Raw genomic sequence first — 21,298 nt, 5'->3', positions numbered from 1 at the left:
GCTGAGAGGGGGGAGGAGGAGGGGGGGGACACGAACTGTTGCGGGCCGCGCCTCGAGGAGGAGGGCGGACTGGTGGAGCCAGTCTTCTGATTTGGTGTAGTAGGGCATCTTTTCGGTAAGGTCTTCCCTAATCCAGATTTTGCGTTTTTTTCTCCTTTTTCGGTAGTGGGCACGATATACGTCCAGCGAGGCGATGAGGGCAACAGGTCGAGGTCAAGGGCAAGGTTGAGCTTCAGGTCGCGTGTGAGATGGCGGTGGGCGCGGCGGATGGATCCTGGGGGAATCGAGGGTGTTCGAATTGCGATCCTTCAGTCAGATCGAGGATACACAAGAAATTGCGAGCTGTCAGCCACTGGATTGCCTCTTTGTGGTGCGCCCGAGTCTTTCGTTGGACCAGACAGTTGATGATATTGCGTTGAAGTTTTGGCCGCGGTCGGTTCCCGTTGTGGATTTTAGTGGGGTCCGTCATCCCAATGCGGGGAGCTTTCATCGCCTAGTTTTACCATGATCATCAGTCGGCACGCAGCAGCTTTTGCTTCCACTGGAAATTCTGAAGCAGTGCGAAATCAAGAGTGTCAAATAGGTATGCAGGTTATTTCATATTTATTTATTCAGGCAAATTATTTCAGCCCAGCTACACCATAACGCCGCAGTATGCAATGTGGTATCTCGAACCATCCTGGTACCGTAAACCCAACCAGCCCGCTTACCCATGAGATAGTTTGAAACTCCTATAACCCCTTCTTGAATAGCATTTTTTTCTTCGACCTGGAGATTTCTACTCCAACTCTGCGTCCCTTTGAATCCTGTCTCCTGTCTATGCATTCGGGTCCGGAAGCCAAAACATCAAGTCCTGGTCAGCGGAGGCCAGCATGTTGAAGCGGGGATTGTGGGCAAGAACAGCTGCCTCGCGCTGCTCTTCCAAAACATGTGCCGGCTCGAGAACCTTGTCGTCTGGGTTGGGAGCCATCAAGGTGTCCCACACGAGGAGATCCGACCTGGCGCCGCTGAACACATAGCGGGCGTCCGGTGCAAAACAGCACTCGCCGCTGCTCTCGACGCCGCCGGCGTCCACCTGTCCCGGCGCTAGCCGTCTGGTACTGCCGCCGGGCTTCTTGAGGTACGCTTTGACGGATCCGTCGAATGCGTCCAGCAGGAAGTGGCCTCCACCACGTGATCCCAAGAGGATGTGCTTCCCGTCGTTGGAAAACTCGAGCTTTGTCCAGCCGCGGGCAGCCGCATCCGGGTAGCCGGGGATGCGGTTGCTCAGCACATCGATGGTGGTAACCGGGCCCTTCTCGTAGTTGCGATAATCGTAGATCAAGATGTAGCCGCTCAGCGGCGATGCGATCGCGAACGAGTTCCCGGACGGGTCCCAGGCGGCCAGATGCGGTGTGTTGAGGAACAGCTTTCCAACCCACTGCTTGGTGCTAATGTTCCATATGAGCACCGTATCGTCAAGACTGCACGAGATGAAGTTGTCGGAGCCGGGGTGAAGGGCAAGGCTGGTGACACTGCCTTCGTGGCCCTCGAAGTAGCGAATGAACGAGTTGTCGTGTGTGGCCAGGTAACGAATCGCATCTGGGCAGTCGCCAACGTCAGCTACCTAGCTTTCTTCATCCCAATTAAGATGTACTGATGTACCCATGACACTTACCATTCTGCTGGGTACTAGCATAGATGATGCTCGTGCTCGTGTGGGTAAATTTGGCAAGCTTCACGCCGTATTTCTTACTCAACAAGCTCTTTTCGTGACGGCCTTCCTTCACATTGTAGATCTGGATTGTCTCATCGCTCTCCGAGGTCATGCACAGCTCCCCCGGGTCATCAAAGTCAACCGAAAGAATGTGCGGCTTGGGTTTGCCCTCCTTTATGTCGTCGCGTTTGAACAGCTACACATGGTCAGCGACCCTGCATAATCAAAATCCACAGCGTCAAAGCAACGCAAAGTGAAAACATACCTTAGTAGGCCGGTACAACGAGACGATCTCGCTGACGGGTGAAGTGCTCGGCACACCACCGCCGAGTGAGCGGATCACGTTAAGTGACGAGGGTGCGTCGTCCAGGTCCATTGGTGTGGACGTCATGCTGGGCGATCTATCCGGGTGCTGAATTGGCGGGCCAATTGATGTGGAGGAGGGGTAATGAAATGGGAACGCGAACTTGAAGAAAGGAAACTGAGCGCTTCTTGCAAGGAACCGCGCCGAGGGCCGTTTCTGCCGGGCGGTGAGAGGGACCCCTGCCAAGGTGACCCACTGTAACCATAGATCAAGTTCCGATTCACGGAGGACGGCCTGTGCAGAAGCTCCGCGATGACTCGGAATTCCGCTCCCATGGACACAGTCAGCCTGAGAAAGCGAAAGCAAAGAGAGTCCCGGTTGGGAAAGAATTTGGGGCTGCGCCGTCACGTTTTCCGGGAACCGGCATTCCCCATTCCCCACGAACTCGCTCGACCCTTGCAGCTCGAAAAATCCTACCCTTTGCGTTTGGGGCTGCAAGGGCCGGAACATTGATCGGCGCTGCGACACAGCATAGTAAGCGAGTCAGTGCCAGAAGTGAAGGACGGATATAAACGGCCTTGCCATTTGCGGTAGCGTCGCAAGTAGCCTTTGCCTGAATTAGTTTTGGCTTTTGTGTGTTCTTTTGACGTATACTTGGTCTTTTTTTCAACTCCCTCTTTTTATATCTAGTTTTTACGGAGTGTCAATGAGAACTTGACAAGCTCTTCCGAACAACTCCCCCATTTTTCTCCCTTTCCCGGTTGCCTATCCTTGAGGACCGCCGAGCCGAGTCCGAACCCGCCGTTGGGCGCAAGGGCCGATTCCGGCAGACCCGCGAGACACGAAGCAGAACATCACAACGACGACGTTACGAAGTCTGCACAGATGTCGACAACAGCTGGGTACGTGCCGCGCGCATTGCGCATTCCTGGAGAGAGGGGGGATAGAGGCGAGAAAAAGTAGAAAATATGGAGGATCAAAAAAAATCCAAAAAAGGCGCGAGAACGGGACCCAAGGTACTCCGCGTACGGCGAACATCTCTCTGACATTTGGCATCGTTCCTCTCTTTCCAGCGCCTTCCTCGCAGGCGGCATCGCCGCATGCGGCGCCGTCACAGCAACCCACCCCTTCGAGACAGTCAAAATCCGCATGCAACTCCAAGGCGAGCTCCAAGACAAAGGCCACCAACCGCACCACTACCGCGGGCCCGTCCACGGCGTATCAGTCATCGTGCGCAGTGAAGGCCTCCGCGGCATCTACCGCGGCATCGGCTGCGCATACGTCTACCAGGTCCTGCTCAACGGCTGCCGTCTCGGCTTCTACGAGCCCATGCGCCACGGCCTATCGACCCTCCTCTTCAAGGACGGCAAGACCCAGAGCTTGGGCGTCAACATGTTCTGTGGCGCGGCCTCGGGCGTCATGGGCGCCGCGGCGGGTAGTCCGTTCTTCCTTGTCAAGACCCGTCTGCAGAGCTTCTCGCCGTTTCGACCGGTCGGCACGCAGCACCGGTACAACAATGCGTGGGACGGCATGCGGCAAATCTATAGCGGCGAGGGCGTGCGCGGGCTGTACCGCGGGGTTGGGGCTGCTATGATCCGGACTGGGTTTGGGAGCTCTGTGCAGCTGCCAACGTACTTCTTTGCGAAGCGCCGGCTGATGCGCCATCTCGGTATGGAGGAGGGCGCGCCGCTGCATTTGGCTAGTAGTACGGCTAGTGGGTTTGTCGTGTGCTGTGTGATGCATCCGCCAGGTACGCAACCTCCCCCCTCCCCTTTTCCCGCCCACCCTGCATGAGAAAGACGGAGAGAATGCGAAGAGACTAACAACCTCGCCTCCTTTCCTACCCGGCACACAACAGACACGATCATGTCCCGGATGTACAACCAAAACGGCAATCTTTACGCCGGCGTGTTCGACTGCCTGTCGAAGACGATCAAGACGGAGGGCCTGTTCGCCATTTACAAGGGTTTCCTGCCGCATCTCGCGCGTATCTTGCCGCACACAATCCTGACGCTGACGCTGGCCGAACAAACGAACAAGCTGGTGAAGAAGCTGGAGAATCGGTTCTTGCCGGGTAGCGTGTTGAAGACGGTATGATCTGATCTAGTGGGGGGAGGGTGGATTTTTCTCGAGAAAAAAAAGAACAAGACAGATTTTGTCTTCTTTTTGTGATTTTGGCGTTGGTTAGAGATCTATTGCATGGCCCGGGGGACAAAGACGGTGGTTGGTGGCTGCCTTTTCCGCGTTTGATACCAGTTCGCGTGGGGGTTAGGGGAGCAGAAGAGAGGAGATATAAAAAGGAAGACAGAGAGAAAGAGTGGGTTTGAGATGGTGGTGGCCGTAGACAGCAAAAAAAGAAGCTGAAGCCATGGCTCAGGGATCAGGATTGCGTGAGTCGATCATAGAGATGCAACCCAAGTCTAACTGCCCTGCCCCATTTTATGATGTATCACCAAGCTTGTCCCGGCTCAACTCTAAAGATCATGGGCCAGTCACCCAGCAGTCGACCTCTCACACCCATAACACAACCTCCCCCACCTCGCCGAAACCGCCTCCGACCCCCCTTGAATCCCAAGCTCCCCCCTCCACCTCTCATCTCCATCCCCATCCAGCGGCATCCCACACAGCCCACACTCCTCCTCCTCTTCTTCTGCTTCTTCTCCCCCCTTCGATCCGCCCTCTACCCCAACCCCGCGCACCAACTTCCCAGTCGTCCGCGCCACATTGGCCACAACAGACGGGTAATTCTCCTCAACCTCGGCGAAATACCGCGTCATGACATCTTCGATGCTGAGGTCCCGGTGGGAGATGACGGCTGGGCGGGGTTTTGCTGCTGATGCTACGCTATCGGTTTCACCCGTGGTAGCGCTGGGGTTAAGGCTGAAGCTATCTGGGTCGGAAGGATGCAGGAGTGCAGTCAGTGGTGGGTTGTTGACGAGGCTGGCGTAGAGGAGGAGTTCCTTGCGGAGGGCGTCGCGCAGGGGGTGGTGAATGAGGATGGGAGTCTTGAGGTTGGGGTTTCCTGGTTTATCATCCCCGTTCCCGTTCCCGTTCCCGTTCCTGTTGTCCAAGCCCGACCGCCCCGGGACAGGCCCATCTGCGACAAGCCATGGTACGGCAAACCCGCGGCCTTTGGCTGCCTCGGCTAGGGTCAGTGCCGCTAGGGCGGTTGTGCTGTGGCCTAGGAGTAGGGCCTGGCAGTTGTGGGCGTGGGTTTGGGCGAGGAGGGTGCGGCGGGTGAGGTGGGTGGTTATGTCGGAGGCGGAGGCTCGGCTTGTTCCTGCTGTTGCGGGTGCTGGTGCTGTTGTTGTCGTGGTTGATGATGGATCTGGAGTGGATGAGGGTGACTCTAGCGTTGAGGAGAGAGGAACGCAGTAGAATTCGAAGCGCGGGTATCGCTCTCGGTACCGGGCTAAGACATCATTGTCCATCGTCCCGGCAGCCGCAATAGTACCAGTAGCATTGGAACTAGACGTGTCTACATGGACAACAACCAGTTCAAATGGGGCGCCTCGTCCCTTGGCGAGGATGAAGTCGACGTTCTCGTTTAGCAGGTGCAGGAGCACGGTGGACGATAGACCGAGAGAGAGGCCTAGGAGGTAGCGCCGTATCCCGGTGCGCGGTCCATTCCCAGTTGTGGAAGGTGGTGGTGGTGGTGGCCGGACGTCTTTGCCGAGAATGCCTATTTGTTTGATAAATTTGCCGGCGACGAACTTGAGGAAGCAGTCTCTGGAGCGTGTTAGTTCCGTGGGTGAACGAACGGTTGTTTTTATGAACGAAAAATAACGGGAGGGCAAAGCTATCTTCTTAAGAATGAATAACCGAAGGAAAACAAAACTGGGAAAGTAACAAATAGTCAGCTTACTTGCAAACGGGTTGCGACCTGCTTTCCAGAGTTGCTTCCTGGGTCCGGCACTTGACACAGGGCCGTGTGAGTGACCCCGCGGCGGGGGTTGGCTCAACCATGGATGTCGTCAACGGTAAATGTCTGTAATCGAAGATTTTCCTGGTGATATCGAGCTTCAGTACTCCAGTGGTTTATTTGACGAGTAAAGAAGTGAGATGTAATCCTTGACAAGGCGTTGAGTTATGTTGTAGGTTTGACTCATGGTGAGAGTGAAGATTCTCCTTGAAGTTTTATCGAGGTGGGTATAAGGTAGGGTTAGGGTTGCTTATGAGAAGTCTCAACGACCAAACCGAGATACCCGTCCAACAATTGTAGTGAAACACACAGGTTTTTACTTTCGGCTTCCCCAATCATCGTTTCTTCTAATACCAATCACATATACAGGTACCCTTCAGTTTGTTGTTGTGCCGAGACAGTGGATTTATCTTAGCAGAAAAACCAAAGAAAGAAACAAATAAAATCAAAAAGCTCATTGCCCAATTTCTCCCCTAAGGTTGTGGACAGCTACGAAAATCGCGAGATTTTACTTGTAAGTTGTGACCGGCCCGGGAGTTGAACCCGGACCGCGGTATAACGGACATATTTATTGATACCCGCGCCCCCCAAAATGCGCCATCCGCGGTTGTGCATTTGCTGGATGGGGGGGCTGTTGGAAACTGGTAGCGGAAGGGTGGGTTATAAAGGGTCGTCGGGTTGGGGAGAGGGAAGGAAGGTACGCGGAGTTGACTTTTGCAGAAGGTAAAGGGCCTTCTCGCTGTTATATTTACTACACTCCCTCAATAAGGTATCTTGAATCTTCCCCCTTTCCCTCTACACAACCCTTACACAAACCTCTCATACGCCGGCCGCTGTACATACACCCCTCCAGGCCCCCTTCCATTACCACCACCACCACTACCACCTCCTCCTCTCTCTCCTCCAACCTTCCCCCCACCCCCATCAACCCCCTTCCCAGCCAAATAAGCATCAAACCCCACATCCTTCGCAGCCAACAACGTATTCACCAGCGCCCCCACAAGCGTTAACACCACCACAGCAGCAAACAGGTTCGACGCCGTCGTGCCCACGCTAACAACCAACGGCACCCCGCCGGTATCGACCGTGACGGCGAGTAGCCGAGTCGCGGCCGCCACGATGGACTGGTATGCTGCGAAACTTGTCACGGCGCCTGCTGCGGCGGCCCAGTCGAGGCTGCGCGCCCAGAGGGCGGCTTGGGCGTGTCGCTCGCGGCGGGTTAGGAGAGAGGGGTTGGTGGTATTTGTGTTGTTGTTACTTGTGTTATTACTGCCGGCACCGGCGCTGTTGAAATAAAGCTGGACGATATTGGCAATGGTGGCGGCAATTAAGAGGAGAAGCAGAGGCAACCCGCTAAGGACGACAAAGCTTGACTGGAGGCCGAGGGCGAGGCCGGCTAGGGCAAAGTTGCCGCCGCCTTTGGAGAGGGGAATTTCGGCGGCGAGCTGGCTTTGGCGTTTGTTTTGGAAGGCGCTGATGCTGCCGGTGCAGTTGAACGGGGCTGGGCCGAAGCAGACGCCTGTTGTTGCCCTCGCAGGGGATGTTAGTGAGTTAAACTAGAACGCGGATATTATATGGAGTTGGAAGTCTGAACAAAAGAGGGAAAGACATACCCAAGAACCCAATGCGTAGGTCAACCTGGACGCTCTGCCCGCCGATCGTGACGTTGCCGTCGGACCGCGCGACGACCGGGGAGATGCCGCTGAGCGAGTCGGTGATGCATCCCAGCGAGAGGATTACTGGGCGGGTTAGTGGAAGGACAATGGGAGGAAGGCTAAGGGAACTGTACAGTAGAGAATAAAGTTGATGAGAGGAAATGCAAAAATAAGAACGACCCGCGGCGCCTTGAGAATCCCTATTCGAGAATACATTGTTAGTCTGGTCATACAGGGGGGATGATTGAACAGTCAGGGGAGAGGTCAACCCACAGCTAGGCGTGACCATAGGTGCTATCCCTCGTTGGCGAGGACGGCGGGTACGACGACGAAGACAAGCCTAGTAGAGTTTGCAACTTAAAAGATCGACAGCGATATTCTACGGCGGCCAGCGAGCAATCATCATCGCTCTTCCGTAGACTGAGCTGGGGTGGAGGTTATGGGCCGGTCTCCATGGAGTCGGTTTGGCATCACCAGGACATGAATCCAACAGAAGGAGGCCAAGGAGTTGCCAGGGAAGGAGACGGTATCGACATGCGAGGGAGGAGGCTTGTGGTTATACCTGACCTCAAGCGATAGGTTTGAGGTTTGGGGTCTGGAAAAGCGGCACACTGATACCACACCAAACAAACTCTCTGCTCTCCGCGATACAAGGCGAACTCCAATCCGTCCCGGTACTTCGGGATTTCAGCGGGCCGGGCGCACGTAGCCGCTGGTGAGAAAAAAAGGGGGGTGTAGTGTGTGGATTGTTCAACTCCGCTCTCGCTTCTTTCGTGTTTCTTCCCTGCCGTCTTACCCGCCGAGCAGGCTCACTCGTAGGGGAAAAATCAAGCACCGGAGCAAACGCCCATTTCACATCCCCCTCCAAAAGTTCGATGTGAGGGTTAGGTGTTTCAAGAATGCCGTTTTGGCCCCGCGGGATGTTCCAATGGGGTTGTGCGCCACGGTTTCAGACGATATCTGAACCCAGCGTCGCATTGACCTTAACTTCACCCCTTTCCGCCCCCAAACAAGCAAGCGCCCACCGCACTCTCCAAACACACAACTCTCCTTCTCTTCCCCGTCCCATGGTCCCCCAACGCATAGATCATAGATCAGCGGCTAGCGAACAGGCAAGCCAGATCGCCAGCCTCAAACCAAGCACGATCCCTCTCCCACGCCCGCACCACAAGATCTTTACCCACAACCGCCACCTGCTGCACCTGCTCCGGCGAGCCCCAGCCGGCGACCCGCGTGCCCCACGAGAGCAGATGTGTCCCGACGTGGCGGGCGGTGCGGAAGGCGAACTCGTCGTTTACGGGGCCGTAGCCGGCCGTGAACCCTTCGATGATCCATTTGCCTTCCTCGATGCGCTTGTATAGCCAGAGCTCGTACAGCTCGGCGATCATCTGGCCGAGGTCTAATGGGGCCAGGCTGAACTGGAACACTTCCCAGTCTACGACGAAGACGGATGTTTGGGATCCTGCTTCCTGCTGTAATGGCTGGTCGGGTAAAAGCGTGCTATTCATCCCCATTCATTAGCGTTTTTTTCTCTCGAGTCCATATCGTGTCTCAATATGATATGGATGTGATAAGGATTGCGGGACAGAAAAGAGAAAGGACGTCAAGCAGGCAACCTACTTTCCTGTCCAAAAATCTCCGTGCGTGACCTGAAGATCCGATCCGTCCAATTCTTTCTCCGCCGCTTCCATCGATTTCTGCAGCGTCTCCTTAGCATCCGCCAACACGGACGGGTAGTTATCGACAGTAGCCAGCGCCGTAGCATAGTTGGAAGTGTGCTTAATCCGCCGCATAGCGTCGTTCAACTTCGCAATTTCTCGAAACCCAGCCTGTTCCGGGAGTTTCGCCCACTCATGGAACTGGTGCAGCCACGCACCCAAGCTCCTTCCAAGCTCAATGCTGAGCGGCTTCCGGGACGGGTCCGGCGAGGCAAAGTTCTTGAGAGCGTAGTCCTTCAGGCTGAGCGCCTGGGGGAGAAGCTCCTGCACCTGGGTACTGGTCTTCGGGTTGAAGTAGTGCAGCTTGGGTGTGTGGACGGCAAATGCGCCTTTAGTCGGCGGGAGCCCGGCCATGGCCTTGAGACAGTCTGTTTCCGCTTGCTATGCGTACGATGTCAATAACCGGCCAGAGGAAGAACATGAAAAGAGGGCACTGACACAGCGGCTTAACGGAATCTTGTACTGTGGGAAAGATGCAATGAACTCTTCGCCGTGCTTCACGGCAATCTCCTTGGTCCCATCTGAAAGAGGCTTGATGAGGGTCCCCTTGTAGATGAAGTTTGCCGACCCTCCAGAGAGCGTCTTCAGCGACGAGCACGCATACTCGGTGGTGCTGAGCTCATCGAGAACTTGCTCCGTGAGCTTTTCCACTTGGGCAGTCGTCGTCATGGTGGGATGCTAGCGTCGGGTGCCGCGAAGATGGTTGTGGTGGTGAAGTAAGGAAGGCCGTTTGTTAGTTACTGGGGAACTGTTTACTTCATATGAATTTGTGTAAGTGAGAAAACCCTGTTGACCGGCCTGTTGTTGAGTTGAAAAGTGACCTGGGCTCCAGCTGCTTTTTATCTTTCCCTTTCTCGTATTCTCCGTATTCCAATTGCAGCAGTACACTATACCGACCAAAGGTACTAACTTTACAGGCCACTTTCTTCCACAATTGTCACCGACTCTCAATGGGTTGTAACCAAGTCTAGAGCTTGGCGATGTTGCTGGAACTCAACCGATGCAGAGCGGGCCAATCGTCAATCGAAGTTTCCCCTCTTCAAAGACGCTCTGACTCTTCGCCGAAGCCGCCCAGAGCCATCTCCACTGCCCAGCATTCTTTATAGCACAACATCCGCGGGCCGAAGTGACACGGGCGGTGGAAACCTCAATATCGCTACTCATTAAAATAACAAGAAGGAAGGGTGAAAGACCAATGAGCAAGTGTGGTACTTGGAAGCTCGAGTACCCAACATGTTCCGAGGGCCGAGATGAGGTCATAAAAAGTGTGGGGTTCTAAAGGCCCCTGCCCCTCCACAATTAAATTTACCGAAGACGACAACCTCGAAGAGCCTCCAGTTTCTGTGTGTCCAACACATGATAAAGATCCCGTGCTGTTCAAATCCGCCTCACACAGAAAATGTATGATATTTTTAACTCCAAATCCAGTGTCACGGGAAGAGGGAACTGGCACCTCCAAGACCAAAATAAATACCAGGGGAAAATAAAAACAAGCAATCGGGCCCAATCTTAGCCATTGACGCCAAGCCGCCCATTTTCCCCACAGCCCGAGCCCTTGCTGGAAAAGCACCAGCAAGGTCTCAAAGCTCTCGGCCAGTGGGGAAGCAGCTTGCAAGCTCCCGTCTCTGGGCCTCAAACTTCCAGCGCTGAAACGGGCCGGCCTTCTGCACCACAGCAGCCGCCAAGCTGACAACACTTCCGAGGTGGTTCCAATCCACCCACCTCCCCAACAACTCGCACCTTCACGTCCCACACCAACCACAGCCAACGGTCAGCCGCGCTCGCCGCATGAACACCGTCTCAAGTTGTTTGAACTGCTGCCCAATGGCTTGCCTCACCCCTTCTAGCCGAAACGACCTAGACTCGTCCCGGCGAAACGATTAAGCCCGCGTCTGCTGCAGCCAAGTCGATTCGAGTTTGATCGGGAGTGCGATCTCGGCTCTCGTTGCAGCATCCCGTTCCATCACCGCACTTCAGGCAGCCTATGATTTGCCACAAAGTCAACTCCCGCGTGCCCCTCCGTCGCCTCGGCGCTAGTTAGCGTTCTCACCCAACATTTTGGCGATTTGGACACTTTACCAATCGACCATATTGCGTGGCATCAACGCAAGCAAACCGAACTCGTCTCTGACAATTGCTGCTGCCTCGCGACCAAGTGAAGTGGCGCCTAGAACGTTGCTCAGTCTGCCCTGGGCTGACGCATCAGTAACGCTATCCATTACCAGCTGTGACCGCAACCCATACGGGGTCGGCGGCGCATACGCAACACGCGCTCTGTCTCTTGGTCATCCGGCGCAGACATAGCCTTCGTGTCTGCCTATGGACAACTCGCTTGGCCGCTTCCTTTTTCTTTACGTTTCCGCTCCGGCAAAAGCTATCTGAGTTGGAGGAAGCTCTCTTCTCTTTGCAACGTTTTGTCATTTCCGACTCGCGATACCCACATGCATACAACACCCGCCGTCCTGTTTCAGATCACGCAAACGATCGTCAAGCCTTACCTTTGGCCCCATTTCGCATCCTAGCAGGTATCTTCCTTTCGCCTCACGGCCAACTCGACCCGATCAGACAACACTCCCGCGCCATCATCGTGGCCGGTTCTCGCCCCCGCCCGCCCGGTTGCATGGGCACCCCATCATGGCCCAAGTACACACTCAACTGGCGGCCCTGACGATAGGTGCCGATCCACACGCCGACGAGCCAGCCTCCTCGCAAGCAATTCCAGTCCCGCAGCGGGCCACAGCGCCCGAATCAAAGAGTCGAACCCGCCTCGCTCTCGACGCGTACTCGCCTGTCAACCAAAACGGTAGCTTCGAGTTTGATAGGGTAATCAAGAGTGGTTATGTGCAGAAGCGCACAACAAAGACAAAGGTGGGTTGTCATTCTTTTTAGACGGGGTTGGGGAATTGCGCATTCTGACGCGGGCGAGATATAGACATGGCGAACGATCTACCTCGTGCTTCGGCCAAATACACTCTCCATATACAAATCGGACAAGGAGGAGAAACTGCGGAGCAAGGTCTACCTGTCAGACCTGACCGCGGTCACGCTATTAAAAGATCCCAAGAACAAGCGGCCGAACGTGTTCGGGTTATTTTCTCCCGCAAAGAACTTCCATTTCCAGGCGGCGACGCTTCAGGACGCCCAGGAGTGGGTCGAGTTGATACGGCAGGATGCGAGGATAGAAGAAGAGGAGGAAGAGATGTTTCTGGCGAGCCCGTCCGTCCGCCAACCCCGCCCATTCTTTCAGGGCATCGAACCCGACAACGTCGACCCACAACGCACCCTAGCATCCCCCGAACACTTCTTGTCGAGCTCGCCCGAACCGTTTGAGCCCCCGATCCGAAATATTGCCAAGCCGTCCGTCCGGCGGGCGTCGCACATGGACTCGTCTGGCCTTTCGGGGGCCGAGTTAGCGAGCCATTCAGACTTCTCAGACTCTGATCTCCACCGAGTCCCGGGCGCTTCTTTCGAGAGCCTGGCCGTTCAACAGCCATTGGGGGCCTCTCCGGGGCCATCGAGAACTAGTCTCGGGGCTCTAGCCGGCAATCGAGTTAGCGGAACGCATCAGGATACAGACCACCCAGATCGTGTGATTTGGCAAGGCTGGATGTGGTTCCACCGCAGCAAGGGCGGCGTACGGCAATGGAAGAAATCATGGGGCGTGTTGCGGCCCAGGAACTTCATCCTCTACAAGGACGATGCTGAGTCGTCCGTTCTGTTCCTGCTCTACATGGGGTCCATTGTCAACGTGGTTGAAACGGACTCCAAGAGCCGCACCAAGAAGCACTGCTTGCAGATCATCACGGACGAGAAGAGCTACCGTTTCTCCACCCACGACGAGGAAGCGCTCGTGCGGTGTTTGGGGGCGTTCAAGAGCCTGCTAGCCAAGCGGCGGGAACGAGAAGCCAAGGCGGCAGTGGTCCCCAATACCGCAACGACGGCAACGACAGCCGCAACAGCAGCGCCCACGACGACAACAACATCCGGAACCACCACGGCAACAACCACGGCCACGACAACCGGAGCCATCCCTATTCCATCAAACGCATAAAACGGCAATCCTTGCCGAACCTCGCTTCCCGTTGGCTTTTATTTAAATAACACACCAGCCCGACAAAACCAATATTACTCTTTTTAATACCCTTTTTTACGTGGTGGAATCTTGTGCAAGTTATTTCGGATACCCCCTTCCTTTCGGTCAAACCCATTTTTGGACCAACATGTTTCGGAGGAGAAAAGCATTGGAAGAGGAGAGAAAGAGAGAAAACGAGAAGCCATGTTTTTGGAGGCGCTGTTTTCTCTAGTCATCTCACGACAAAGCGAGTTTCGCTGGCGACCGACCTGTCAACTTTGCTCGGCGCGTGCGCGAAGAGAGTCATGGCGTCCTTATTCAGGTTCATTTTCTTGACGACTGACAATGAAGTATATGATGAATAAGGCCTGTAATTAGAAATCTTATTTACCCTTTCTTTTAATTTTTTCTAGTTTACTCCGCCCTCTTGTCTTACATCAACTCCTGCGGGACGGACAGCAGCAAGGTTCTGCCTGGCTAGTAGTTGGCTTAATACATAACAGAATTTGTAACTTTCTCCTGGACGTGCTAGGATGTTCCCATTACTTGGCTACTGAATCGATGTCTTTCGTCCACAAATAGCAGTAAATGATACTTTGCGCTACCTTAAACACTCCCCCCAGCCAGCCAGCTTGTTGGCCAGAAAAAGAGAGACAAGTCGGCCAATAAGTATCCCCCTATTAAGGAAAGACCCCCTTTATTTGTTGTCTTGTGTCTTGTGTTGCGTTACCCACGGGACGGGTGAGCGGGCGAGTTGGACAGTCGCATGGTCACACGCAGAGAGAGACACACAAGTCATTTTTAGAGGAGGGGATCTCAGCTAGGTAGGTAGGTAGCTTCGGAAAGGAGAATATTTCCCGACCGGGTACGGTATGGGTACGGGTGGATGGGTGGTACTGTGATCAGTTACACAGACCGCTCCGCGGCAGGGAGACGGCGCTCAAGAAATGATAATGGTAGTGGAAAAGGGGTTTAAGCATGTGTTTGTGTTATTGGTTTGCTTGGGAGGAGATTAACAAAAAGTCGGGTTGAAATGTGACGAGAAAAGGGGTTGTTGTTAAGTTAAGCCCAGTATCACAGGTGACGCTATCGGCATGATGGATCTGAGAGCGTGCGAAAGACTCTGCCAAAGCCCACTAATCAAGGAGTAAACTCTCACCAGGGAGTCGACTTTCTTCCCAACACCATTTTTTACGCAGTAGTGTAGTGTAAACTACCCTTTCCTCTTTTCCCAACTTCATCCCCCCGCCAAGCTCTTTTCCATTTTCACAGACGAATGAACCATCGGAATGACACCGGCATTTGATGCTCGGGTCATCCGCCCCCCCCTTTCAAACCACACCCACCTTCCCCGCTGCTCCCAAGCGGCATTTGCTTGCATCCTCCCCGATCTAGGTTAAGGTTAACTTTCTACGCCGCAAAATGATGGGCATCCCATCCCCCTCCTTTCCCATCAGGGCAATCGCCTAAGGGGCCATCAAAAGACCGACCGGCCCGCTCCCGGCTTTGCGATTCGATTCGCTCATTCTTCTGATTGGGGTTGGGCTGGGCTCATTCGGGCCGCTTCCAATCACAGGGCGCGGGCACGGGTTTAGGGCGGGTGGGTTGGATGGCGGTACTACACTACTTTACTACTTGGAGTAACTGGTCAAGCTGCAGTGGTGTACTTACACGGGAGGATGTCTTGATGGATGTGGAAATGGGCATGGGAATGGTAGGGTGGTTGAGGAGAGCGGGGGATTGATTGATTGATTGATCGTATTTCAACCACGGAAGTCGCCTGCATCTTGCTTTATCGGTTTGTTCCTGGTCTCTTGACACTAGTGTAAGTCCCTTTTGGGGCGTTTTTCTCCGGGCGGGCGACTACGGCTGGGCTGAAGGATTGGGTCTCGGGCGACTTGAGCAAAGGGGGAAGGTTACTCGCGGATAATAACTACGGGTTGAATACCGAGCATTCACGTTGCCGTTGCCACCTTTTCTCCCCCTCCGACCCGTGGCGCCTCATTTTCGTTTTCTCAGCCTTGGTTTGCTCTACGCCTTGATAGCTTGGCGATTTACTGTCGGTATTGCCCACGCCACTCGTTAGATTGGAGGTTCTCGTCCGTGTGCGGCTGCTGTGGCTGGCTGGGCAGTTTAAGGGGGATGAGATATCGTTGGCCGCGGGAAAATCCCGTTCTTTAGAGTGAAGCAATAGTTATTCCCAGCTTTGTCCACATGGAAGCTCCGCGTGTGGTCGTATACAACTCACAGGTCGCCACATTCCCGTAAAGTCTTGGCCCAAGTGAACCACCACCACCACCCACTCCAACCCCTATTTGGGAGTGATCGGCCGGGTGTGGGAGGGGTTCGGGGGCGGCCTTGGTGGGATCATTGGCAGGTCGGTGGGAGGGGCCTTGACTTACACACCTGAGTACATGCCTCCTCCTCATGTGGGTGAGGAGCTGGCTGTATTTAAGTCATGACCTCGGCAGGGCTTAGGGCTGTTGCGCCTGACCGGGCATGTGGTGGGATTCGGAGATGTGACCTTGGTCCCACGACTCGGACGACTTTGGGATCTCTCTCTTATTCTACAGTTGCCGTTATTGTCCTTCTCTGGCGGCGACGATAAGGTTGAGGTGCTGCCCGCTCATCTACCCCGACCTCCTTTTGCTTTTTCTTGTCGTGGTTTGTGTCTGTCGTTTTGGACATTGTTGCATCCTGTACATATAATTGCATCCTACAACAGAACATACAGCGGACGGACGTAGCTCGCGGCATAGCGCCCAACCCCCCAGCTCGATCACCATGGCTCTCCTCCGACCATGGCTCGCCCTCCTCGGCAACCTCACCCCCTCCTCCTCACCGCAACCGCCCCATCCCCCGCAACAGCAGCAGCGGCAGCAGCCCCCCTCCCGGCTCTCCCCCTCCACTCCTCCAGCCGCTGGATCCTCGACGCCAACAACAACCGCGTCAAGCTCCGCTGCGTCAACTGGGCCGGCCACATGGAAACCAACATCCCCGAGGGGCTCCAGCACCAGCCTCTCGACCACATCCTCGACTGGATCGCCGCCCAGGGATTCAACTGTGTCCGTCTGACCTACTCCATCGACCACGCCCTCAACCCGGACCAGCCCGTGGCCGCTTCGTTCGAGGCCGCTGCGACGGCGGCCGGGATCCAGCCCGCTGATATGTCCGCGCTGTATGCGAGGGTCGTGGAGAAGAACCCTTGGATCGCGGGGAATTCTTCCTCCCTAGCGACTAGAGATGCCGCAGAGAACGGGACGACGACGACAACAACAACAACAACAACAACAACAACAACAACAACAACCCGCGACGTCTTCGCCGCAGTAATCGACGGTCTCTACACCCGCAACATCATGACCCTACTCGACAACCACGTCTCCCGTGCCTCCTGGTGCTGCGACCTGACCGACGGCAACGGCTGGTGGGACACCGCCTTCGGCTACAACGAATTCAACAGCCGCTTCTTCCACACCCAAGACTGGCTGGACGGGCTGCGCGCCATGGCCACCTGGGCATACACGCAAAACCACCCCGGGGTAGTGGCCATGTCGCTGCGGAACGAACTGCGCGAGTTTTTACTGCAGGATCTGAACGGCCGCGCGGATTGGTATACGTACGTGCAGCAGGCGGGGGGGATCGTGCATGCGGCGCATCCGGATGTGTTGGTGGTTGTGGGCGGGGTGCAGAGTTCGACGGATTTGTTGCATGTGCGTACTGCTACGGGGGGGAAGATGCTGGATACAAGCGGGTGGTCGGGGAAGCATGTGTGGGAGATGCATGCGTATAGTTTTACGGTGACGTTTCCGGATGTGTTTCAGAGTTGTGATGTGGTGAAGGCGCAGTATGGGGCTATGGACGGGTTTGTGTTGACGCAGGGGGAGGAGTATACGGGGCCGTTGATTTTGAGTGAGTTTGGGGTGGGGATGGAGGGGGGGGATCCGGCGAGGGATGGGTTGAGTGAGAAGGATGATCGGTATTTGAGTTGTATTGTGTCGTATATGGAGAGTAATGATGCCGAGTGGGCGGTGTGGGCTGTTCAGGGGAGTTATTATGTTCGGGATGGCAAGACGGATTATGATGAGAGTTGGGGGTTGCTTAAGAGTGACTGGTCTGACTGGCGGAATCCGGCTTTTGCTGGGAGGTTGGGGGCTATGTGGAACATCACGCAGCAGCCGTGAGAGGCGTCCTCTCTTCATTAGGGAGGGCGTGCGGGTGGTCGGTTGGACCGGGAACGAAGGGATGGAGGACGACTGTATATTGTTAATGCTCTGTTTGTTGTTTTCTTGTATATGATTTTGCATTTTGGACATAATTAGGGAGGAGGTTCATGGTTTTGGGATATAAGACGTCTTGCCGCGGCCTGCTCCCGTGTAAAATTCGTCACATAGATGATCTGATGTATTCGATAAACTCGATCCCTCATGATATAGTCTAACGCCGACCTGGTATCTTACTGACCTAAAATCATTGTTTGATATTGCTTCCGAACGCCAACCCCCTGAACACCCGCCATTCCCGGTCCGCACATCCCTCACCCTTCAAGGTTGAAAAAGGCATCATCAAACTCCCCTGTCCCGACATTGTTGTCGCCCGAGCCAAAATAGAGGTCGTTAAAGTTGCTGTTATCCCCGTTCCCGAGGTCGTACTCGAGGTCCATGTTGTCCATGTCTCCTTGGCCCAAGTCAAACAGCCCGTCAATCTTCTCGTCCACGTTGGTGAGGTCGTCGGTAAGGTCGTTGGGGGTTTTGTTCACTTTCACGCTAGAGAGATCCAGGCCCATGTTGGCTACGTCCGCCGGCCCGGCGGCCGGGGAGGGCTCCATCTTAGGCACTGGGGCTACCCCAGTTCCGGGGTTGACGGTCGTCGTGATAGGCCCCGGTAGCGGCTGCTGTTGAGTTTGTTGCTGCTGTTGCTGCTGTTGCTGCGATGCACGTCGTTGTGCCTGGGTCATCGCCTGCTTCTGCAGCGGCGTGTCACCAGCCGTAGGCGCTAGTGAGAAGGTCATGTCGGTAAATAGGTTCCCACTGGCGGGGGCTACACCCGTAACATTGCCTGCGCCTGGTGCGGATGCTTGTCTGCTCATTGCTGCACCCGCGCCTGTGCCTGCACTTGGTGCTTTGAGCTGGGCCGCTGCGTTGAGAGGTGTCTGGGGCGCTGTCACTACCCCTCCTGGGCGGTGTGGTTGAGGAGGCGGCGCTGCTTTGGGCTCGTTCTTTGGTGGAGCGCTGGCCGGCCGGGATGCAGCGGCCGGTCGGGCCAGGTTCTTGACCTCCTTGGGCTTGTGGGCCATCTTGGGGCTGGGCGTCGCCGCGGTCTTGAGCGTCGTATCTTCAAACTCCATGTTCGGAAACGGAGCTACCGGCTTGTTCGCCTGCTTCAAGGAGGGCGATGGCCCGTGGCTAGCCAGCGCAGTTTTGGCCGTCAGCTTTGGCGACTCCAGATCGACGACCATGGGGGCCGGTGGAGCGACCGGCTTCTGCTGTGGTGGCGGTGGCGGTGGTTGACGTTTGGCCTTGATGACCTTGAGGTCTCGCTCAAGCACCGCTTTGGACAGGAGCTAAACAGAGTTAGTGAGAGGGCGCGCCACGCTCGGCAATGCTGCCGCTGCTGGGCTGTTTTTGCTTACAAGATCACACTCAAGGTCGTCGAGCAGGGCGTTGAACTTCTCGAAAGACTCGGGGATTCGCGTCTCAATGGTCGCTGCCGCAGCAGCAGGATTCCCCCGACCATCTCGACTCGCCGCCCGGAAGGCTTTGGCTGTGGTGACTAGCTTTGTGACAGTTAGCATTTCATCGTCGTCATCATTGCCAACATCACCCCCCACACAGGGCTTTTTCACTAACCACCTCATTGACCACGTTTGGCAGTTTGTCAATCGGCCGGTCGAGTGGCCGCCGGCCTGCCATCTCGAATGCTTCCCGGTGAGCCGGATCCTAAGAAGCAGAAAGTGTTCGAAAACGGACGTTGGGAATCTCTCCCTTTGTCGCGTGGACCGTGTCAGGGCTTAAGTGAGAGCCGACAACGGCGTTATTCGTGAATGAATCGGACCCGTGTTCCGCTCGACTCTTGACCGTGAGACTTAGGAATCACGGTACGACAGGTCAATTACGACGGCGAGCATTACAGACGGCGATGAATTGATGCTGATTTTTGTTATCTCGACGGCGCAGCCTGGCTGGCGTTCAGGGTGGTTTGCCAACTCTTTTAACGTTATGCCGCTGCCAGCCAATCAGCAGCACAAGCTTCCCCAGGCGGCCCGTGCACGAGTGCGCGCGCAGCCCACCCCAGATCGATGGACCCGACCTCGACCCCACCAGCCCTGCAGGGCGCCAGGCCATCGTCAAAGATGAAATCTTTGGGAGGTTCGAGGGTTCAGGCCATATTCTTTGTTTGCTGTCCTTTTTGCTGGTCTCTTGTGTGGCGAATGGGGAATTTCCTGTAGCGCGTGTGCGTGTGTCTTATTTTAGAATTCTGCAACTGAAACCCATGTCAAGTTTTTTCGTCCTTGCTTCGCATTTTGGTACGAGAGCCGGAATATCCAATGGACTCGGGCGCCGGAGTTCAAGTTATGATGAAAATCTAGGTCAGACAGATTCCTCTTCGGTGTAGGGCATCGTCCAATGCAACCCATCCACACATACCTAATGAGACGGCCCTAGATGGTCCAAAAAAGGGGGGTTGAAGCAAGACCCTCCGTTTTTCTCTGACCCTCGCAGCTCAAAGAGCTGTGGTGCTGTGTCCTGCGTCGACTAGCGCCAAGCACATCTCACTCAGGCCAGACAGTCATGAACTGCCCGCCACTTGCCATCCCTGGCCCTCGACTCCCCAGCCTGGCCAAACGGATCAGATCATGCATGGACGGGTCAGGTGCGAATTGGCTAGACGCGCCCAGGAAGAAGGTGCAAACGGGATTGATGTGCTTGGAACTGAACGCTTGGTGAGGGGCTCCCGCTGGGGCCACTCTGAGGGCCGTTCCCCCCCTCCTGTCCTTTCTCAAGAGAAAAGCGCGAAGTGGTGTTCGCCAATCTTGAGTCAATGGTACGATCAAAAATCCTTCCCCGCCTCGCGATAGCTGTCGTCTTCTCCTTCTCCCATCCCGTTTCCTAGCTTCCTCCGCCCCAGCAAGGAGTTTTCTTCGTCACGTCTCGTCTTGGATCGGCCGGCGCTGTTTGATTTCGGAGGCTCTCCTCCTTTTTTTAACGGCCGGGTCTTTTCCCTCTCCTTTCGTGGTTTCTCCCTGCTCCATCTCCTTGTCCCTCCTCGTTGTCGTCCTCGTTGTCTCTTAACCTCGGTTTTCCATCCTCGTCGTCAATTCGGCCTTTTCTGTGTCTCATTCCTCGACTTCTGCTACGCTTTCCCGGATCCTATCCAGGCCTAGGTGTCCATACTCACACGCTGCACGCCCTGACGCCTACCCTCCGTCTCCAATTCACGTTCCTGTGCGGAGCTCTCTTGCGGCCAGCCAAAGCTGCATGTCGCTTTTGGCCAACAAAAGCACCACAAGCTATTGATTGTTCAAGCCGGCCACAACTAAACGCCTTGAGTCGGCCTTCCCCGTTGAGGAGCTTTTCAACACTTCACGGTTTCGAGAAACGAGCTAAAGGAGGTCGAACTTCTTGACTTTCCGCCATCCTTGGGCTTCTTGTTCCTGTCCCCATTCTCACACACCCCCCGCAGCAGGTGTTGAGCCCCTCTCGAAAAAAAAACACCGCCAGATATCCCGCCCTGGAGAACTTTTTCTCTTTGCATCCTCACTCTTCCAAGTGAGAACGCTTCTGTCGTCTGGATCAGTCCTGTTCACCGAGACAGGCATCCTGGTCATATTTCCACCGTTCTTCTGCAGTTGCATCTCCTTAGTGGGGTTTTCCCTGCCAAGAAAAGGCCCTTGAGCAATCCCTCCTGTTCCCACTGCATTCAATTCGCCT

At 55.3% G+C, this 21,298-nt stretch overlaps 6 protein-coding genes across 6 annotated transcripts; 3 read left to right on the top strand and 3 right to left on the bottom strand.

Moving 5' to 3' along the window:
* Positions 1 to 817: 817 nt before the first annotated feature.
* On the bottom strand, positions 818 to 2,087 carry C8A04DRAFT_30793 (WD40-repeat-containing domain protein; the record flags this gene model as incomplete). Its single annotated transcript, XM_062781524.1, has 3 exons — positions 818 to 1,581; positions 1,658 to 1,892; positions 1,962 to 2,087. 3 exons carry the CDS (start codon positions 2,085 to 2,087, stop codon positions 818 to 820), a joined length of 1,125 nt encoding a protein of 374 aa, XP_062635051.1.
* Positions 2,088 to 2,885: 798 nt separating this feature from the next.
* Positions 2,886 to 4,097, top strand: C8A04DRAFT_38951 (mitochondrial carrier domain-containing protein; the record flags this gene model as incomplete). The annotated part of the gene is made up of 3 exons (XM_062784398.1): positions 2,886 to 2,902; positions 3,074 to 3,750; positions 3,859 to 4,097. 3 exons carry the CDS (start codon positions 2,886 to 2,888, stop codon positions 4,095 to 4,097), a joined length of 933 nt encoding a protein of 310 aa, XP_062635050.1.
* A 395-nt stretch (positions 4,098 to 4,492) lies between these two features.
* C8A04DRAFT_30791 (uncharacterized protein) lies at positions 4,493 to 9,964 on the bottom strand (the record flags this gene model as incomplete). Its single annotated transcript, XM_062781523.1, has 6 exons — positions 4,493 to 5,729; positions 6,739 to 7,441; positions 7,536 to 7,661; positions 8,722 to 9,077; positions 9,198 to 9,676; positions 9,734 to 9,964. 6 exons carry the CDS (start codon positions 9,962 to 9,964, stop codon positions 4,493 to 4,495), a joined length of 3,132 nt encoding a protein of 1,043 aa, XP_062635049.1.
* A 1,965-nt stretch (positions 9,965 to 11,929) lies between these two features.
* C8A04DRAFT_38949 (uncharacterized protein) lies at positions 11,930 to 13,346 on the top strand (the record flags this gene model as incomplete). The annotated part of the gene is made up of 2 exons (XM_062784397.1): positions 11,930 to 12,163; positions 12,228 to 13,346. 2 exons carry the CDS (start codon positions 11,930 to 11,932, stop codon positions 13,344 to 13,346), a joined length of 1,353 nt encoding a protein of 450 aa, XP_062635048.1.
* A 2,479-nt stretch (positions 13,347 to 15,825) lies between these two features.
* C8A04DRAFT_38948 (glycoside hydrolase) lies at positions 15,826 to 17,551 on the top strand (the record flags this gene model as incomplete). Its single annotated transcript, XM_062784396.1, has 2 exons — positions 15,826 to 15,871; positions 16,242 to 17,551. The coding sequence occupies 2 exons, from the start codon at positions 15,826 to 15,828 to the stop codon at positions 17,549 to 17,551; spliced, it is 1,356 nt and encodes a 451-aa protein (XP_062635047.1).
* A 353-nt stretch (positions 17,552 to 17,904) lies between these two features.
* Positions 17,905 to 19,279, bottom strand: C8A04DRAFT_38947 (uncharacterized protein; the record flags this gene model as incomplete). The annotated part of the gene is made up of 3 exons (XM_062784395.1): positions 17,905 to 18,930; positions 19,000 to 19,139; positions 19,213 to 19,279. 3 exons carry the CDS (start codon positions 19,277 to 19,279, stop codon positions 17,905 to 17,907), a joined length of 1,233 nt encoding a protein of 410 aa, XP_062635046.1.
* Between the last annotated feature and the right edge of the window lie 2,019 nt (positions 19,280 to 21,298).

The sequence above is a fragment of the Dichotomopilus funicola genome (genome assembly GCF_033296635.1).
Source record: "Dichotomopilus funicola strain CBS 141.50 unplaced genomic scaffold C8A04scaffold_55, whole genome shotgun sequence".
Classification (NCBI taxonomy): Eukaryota; Fungi; Ascomycota; class Sordariomycetes; order Sordariales; family Chaetomiaceae; genus Dichotomopilus; species Dichotomopilus funicola.
The sequence above is the reverse complement of the archived record's forward strand: the minus strand, read 5'-3'. Positions and strand labels throughout refer to the sequence as shown.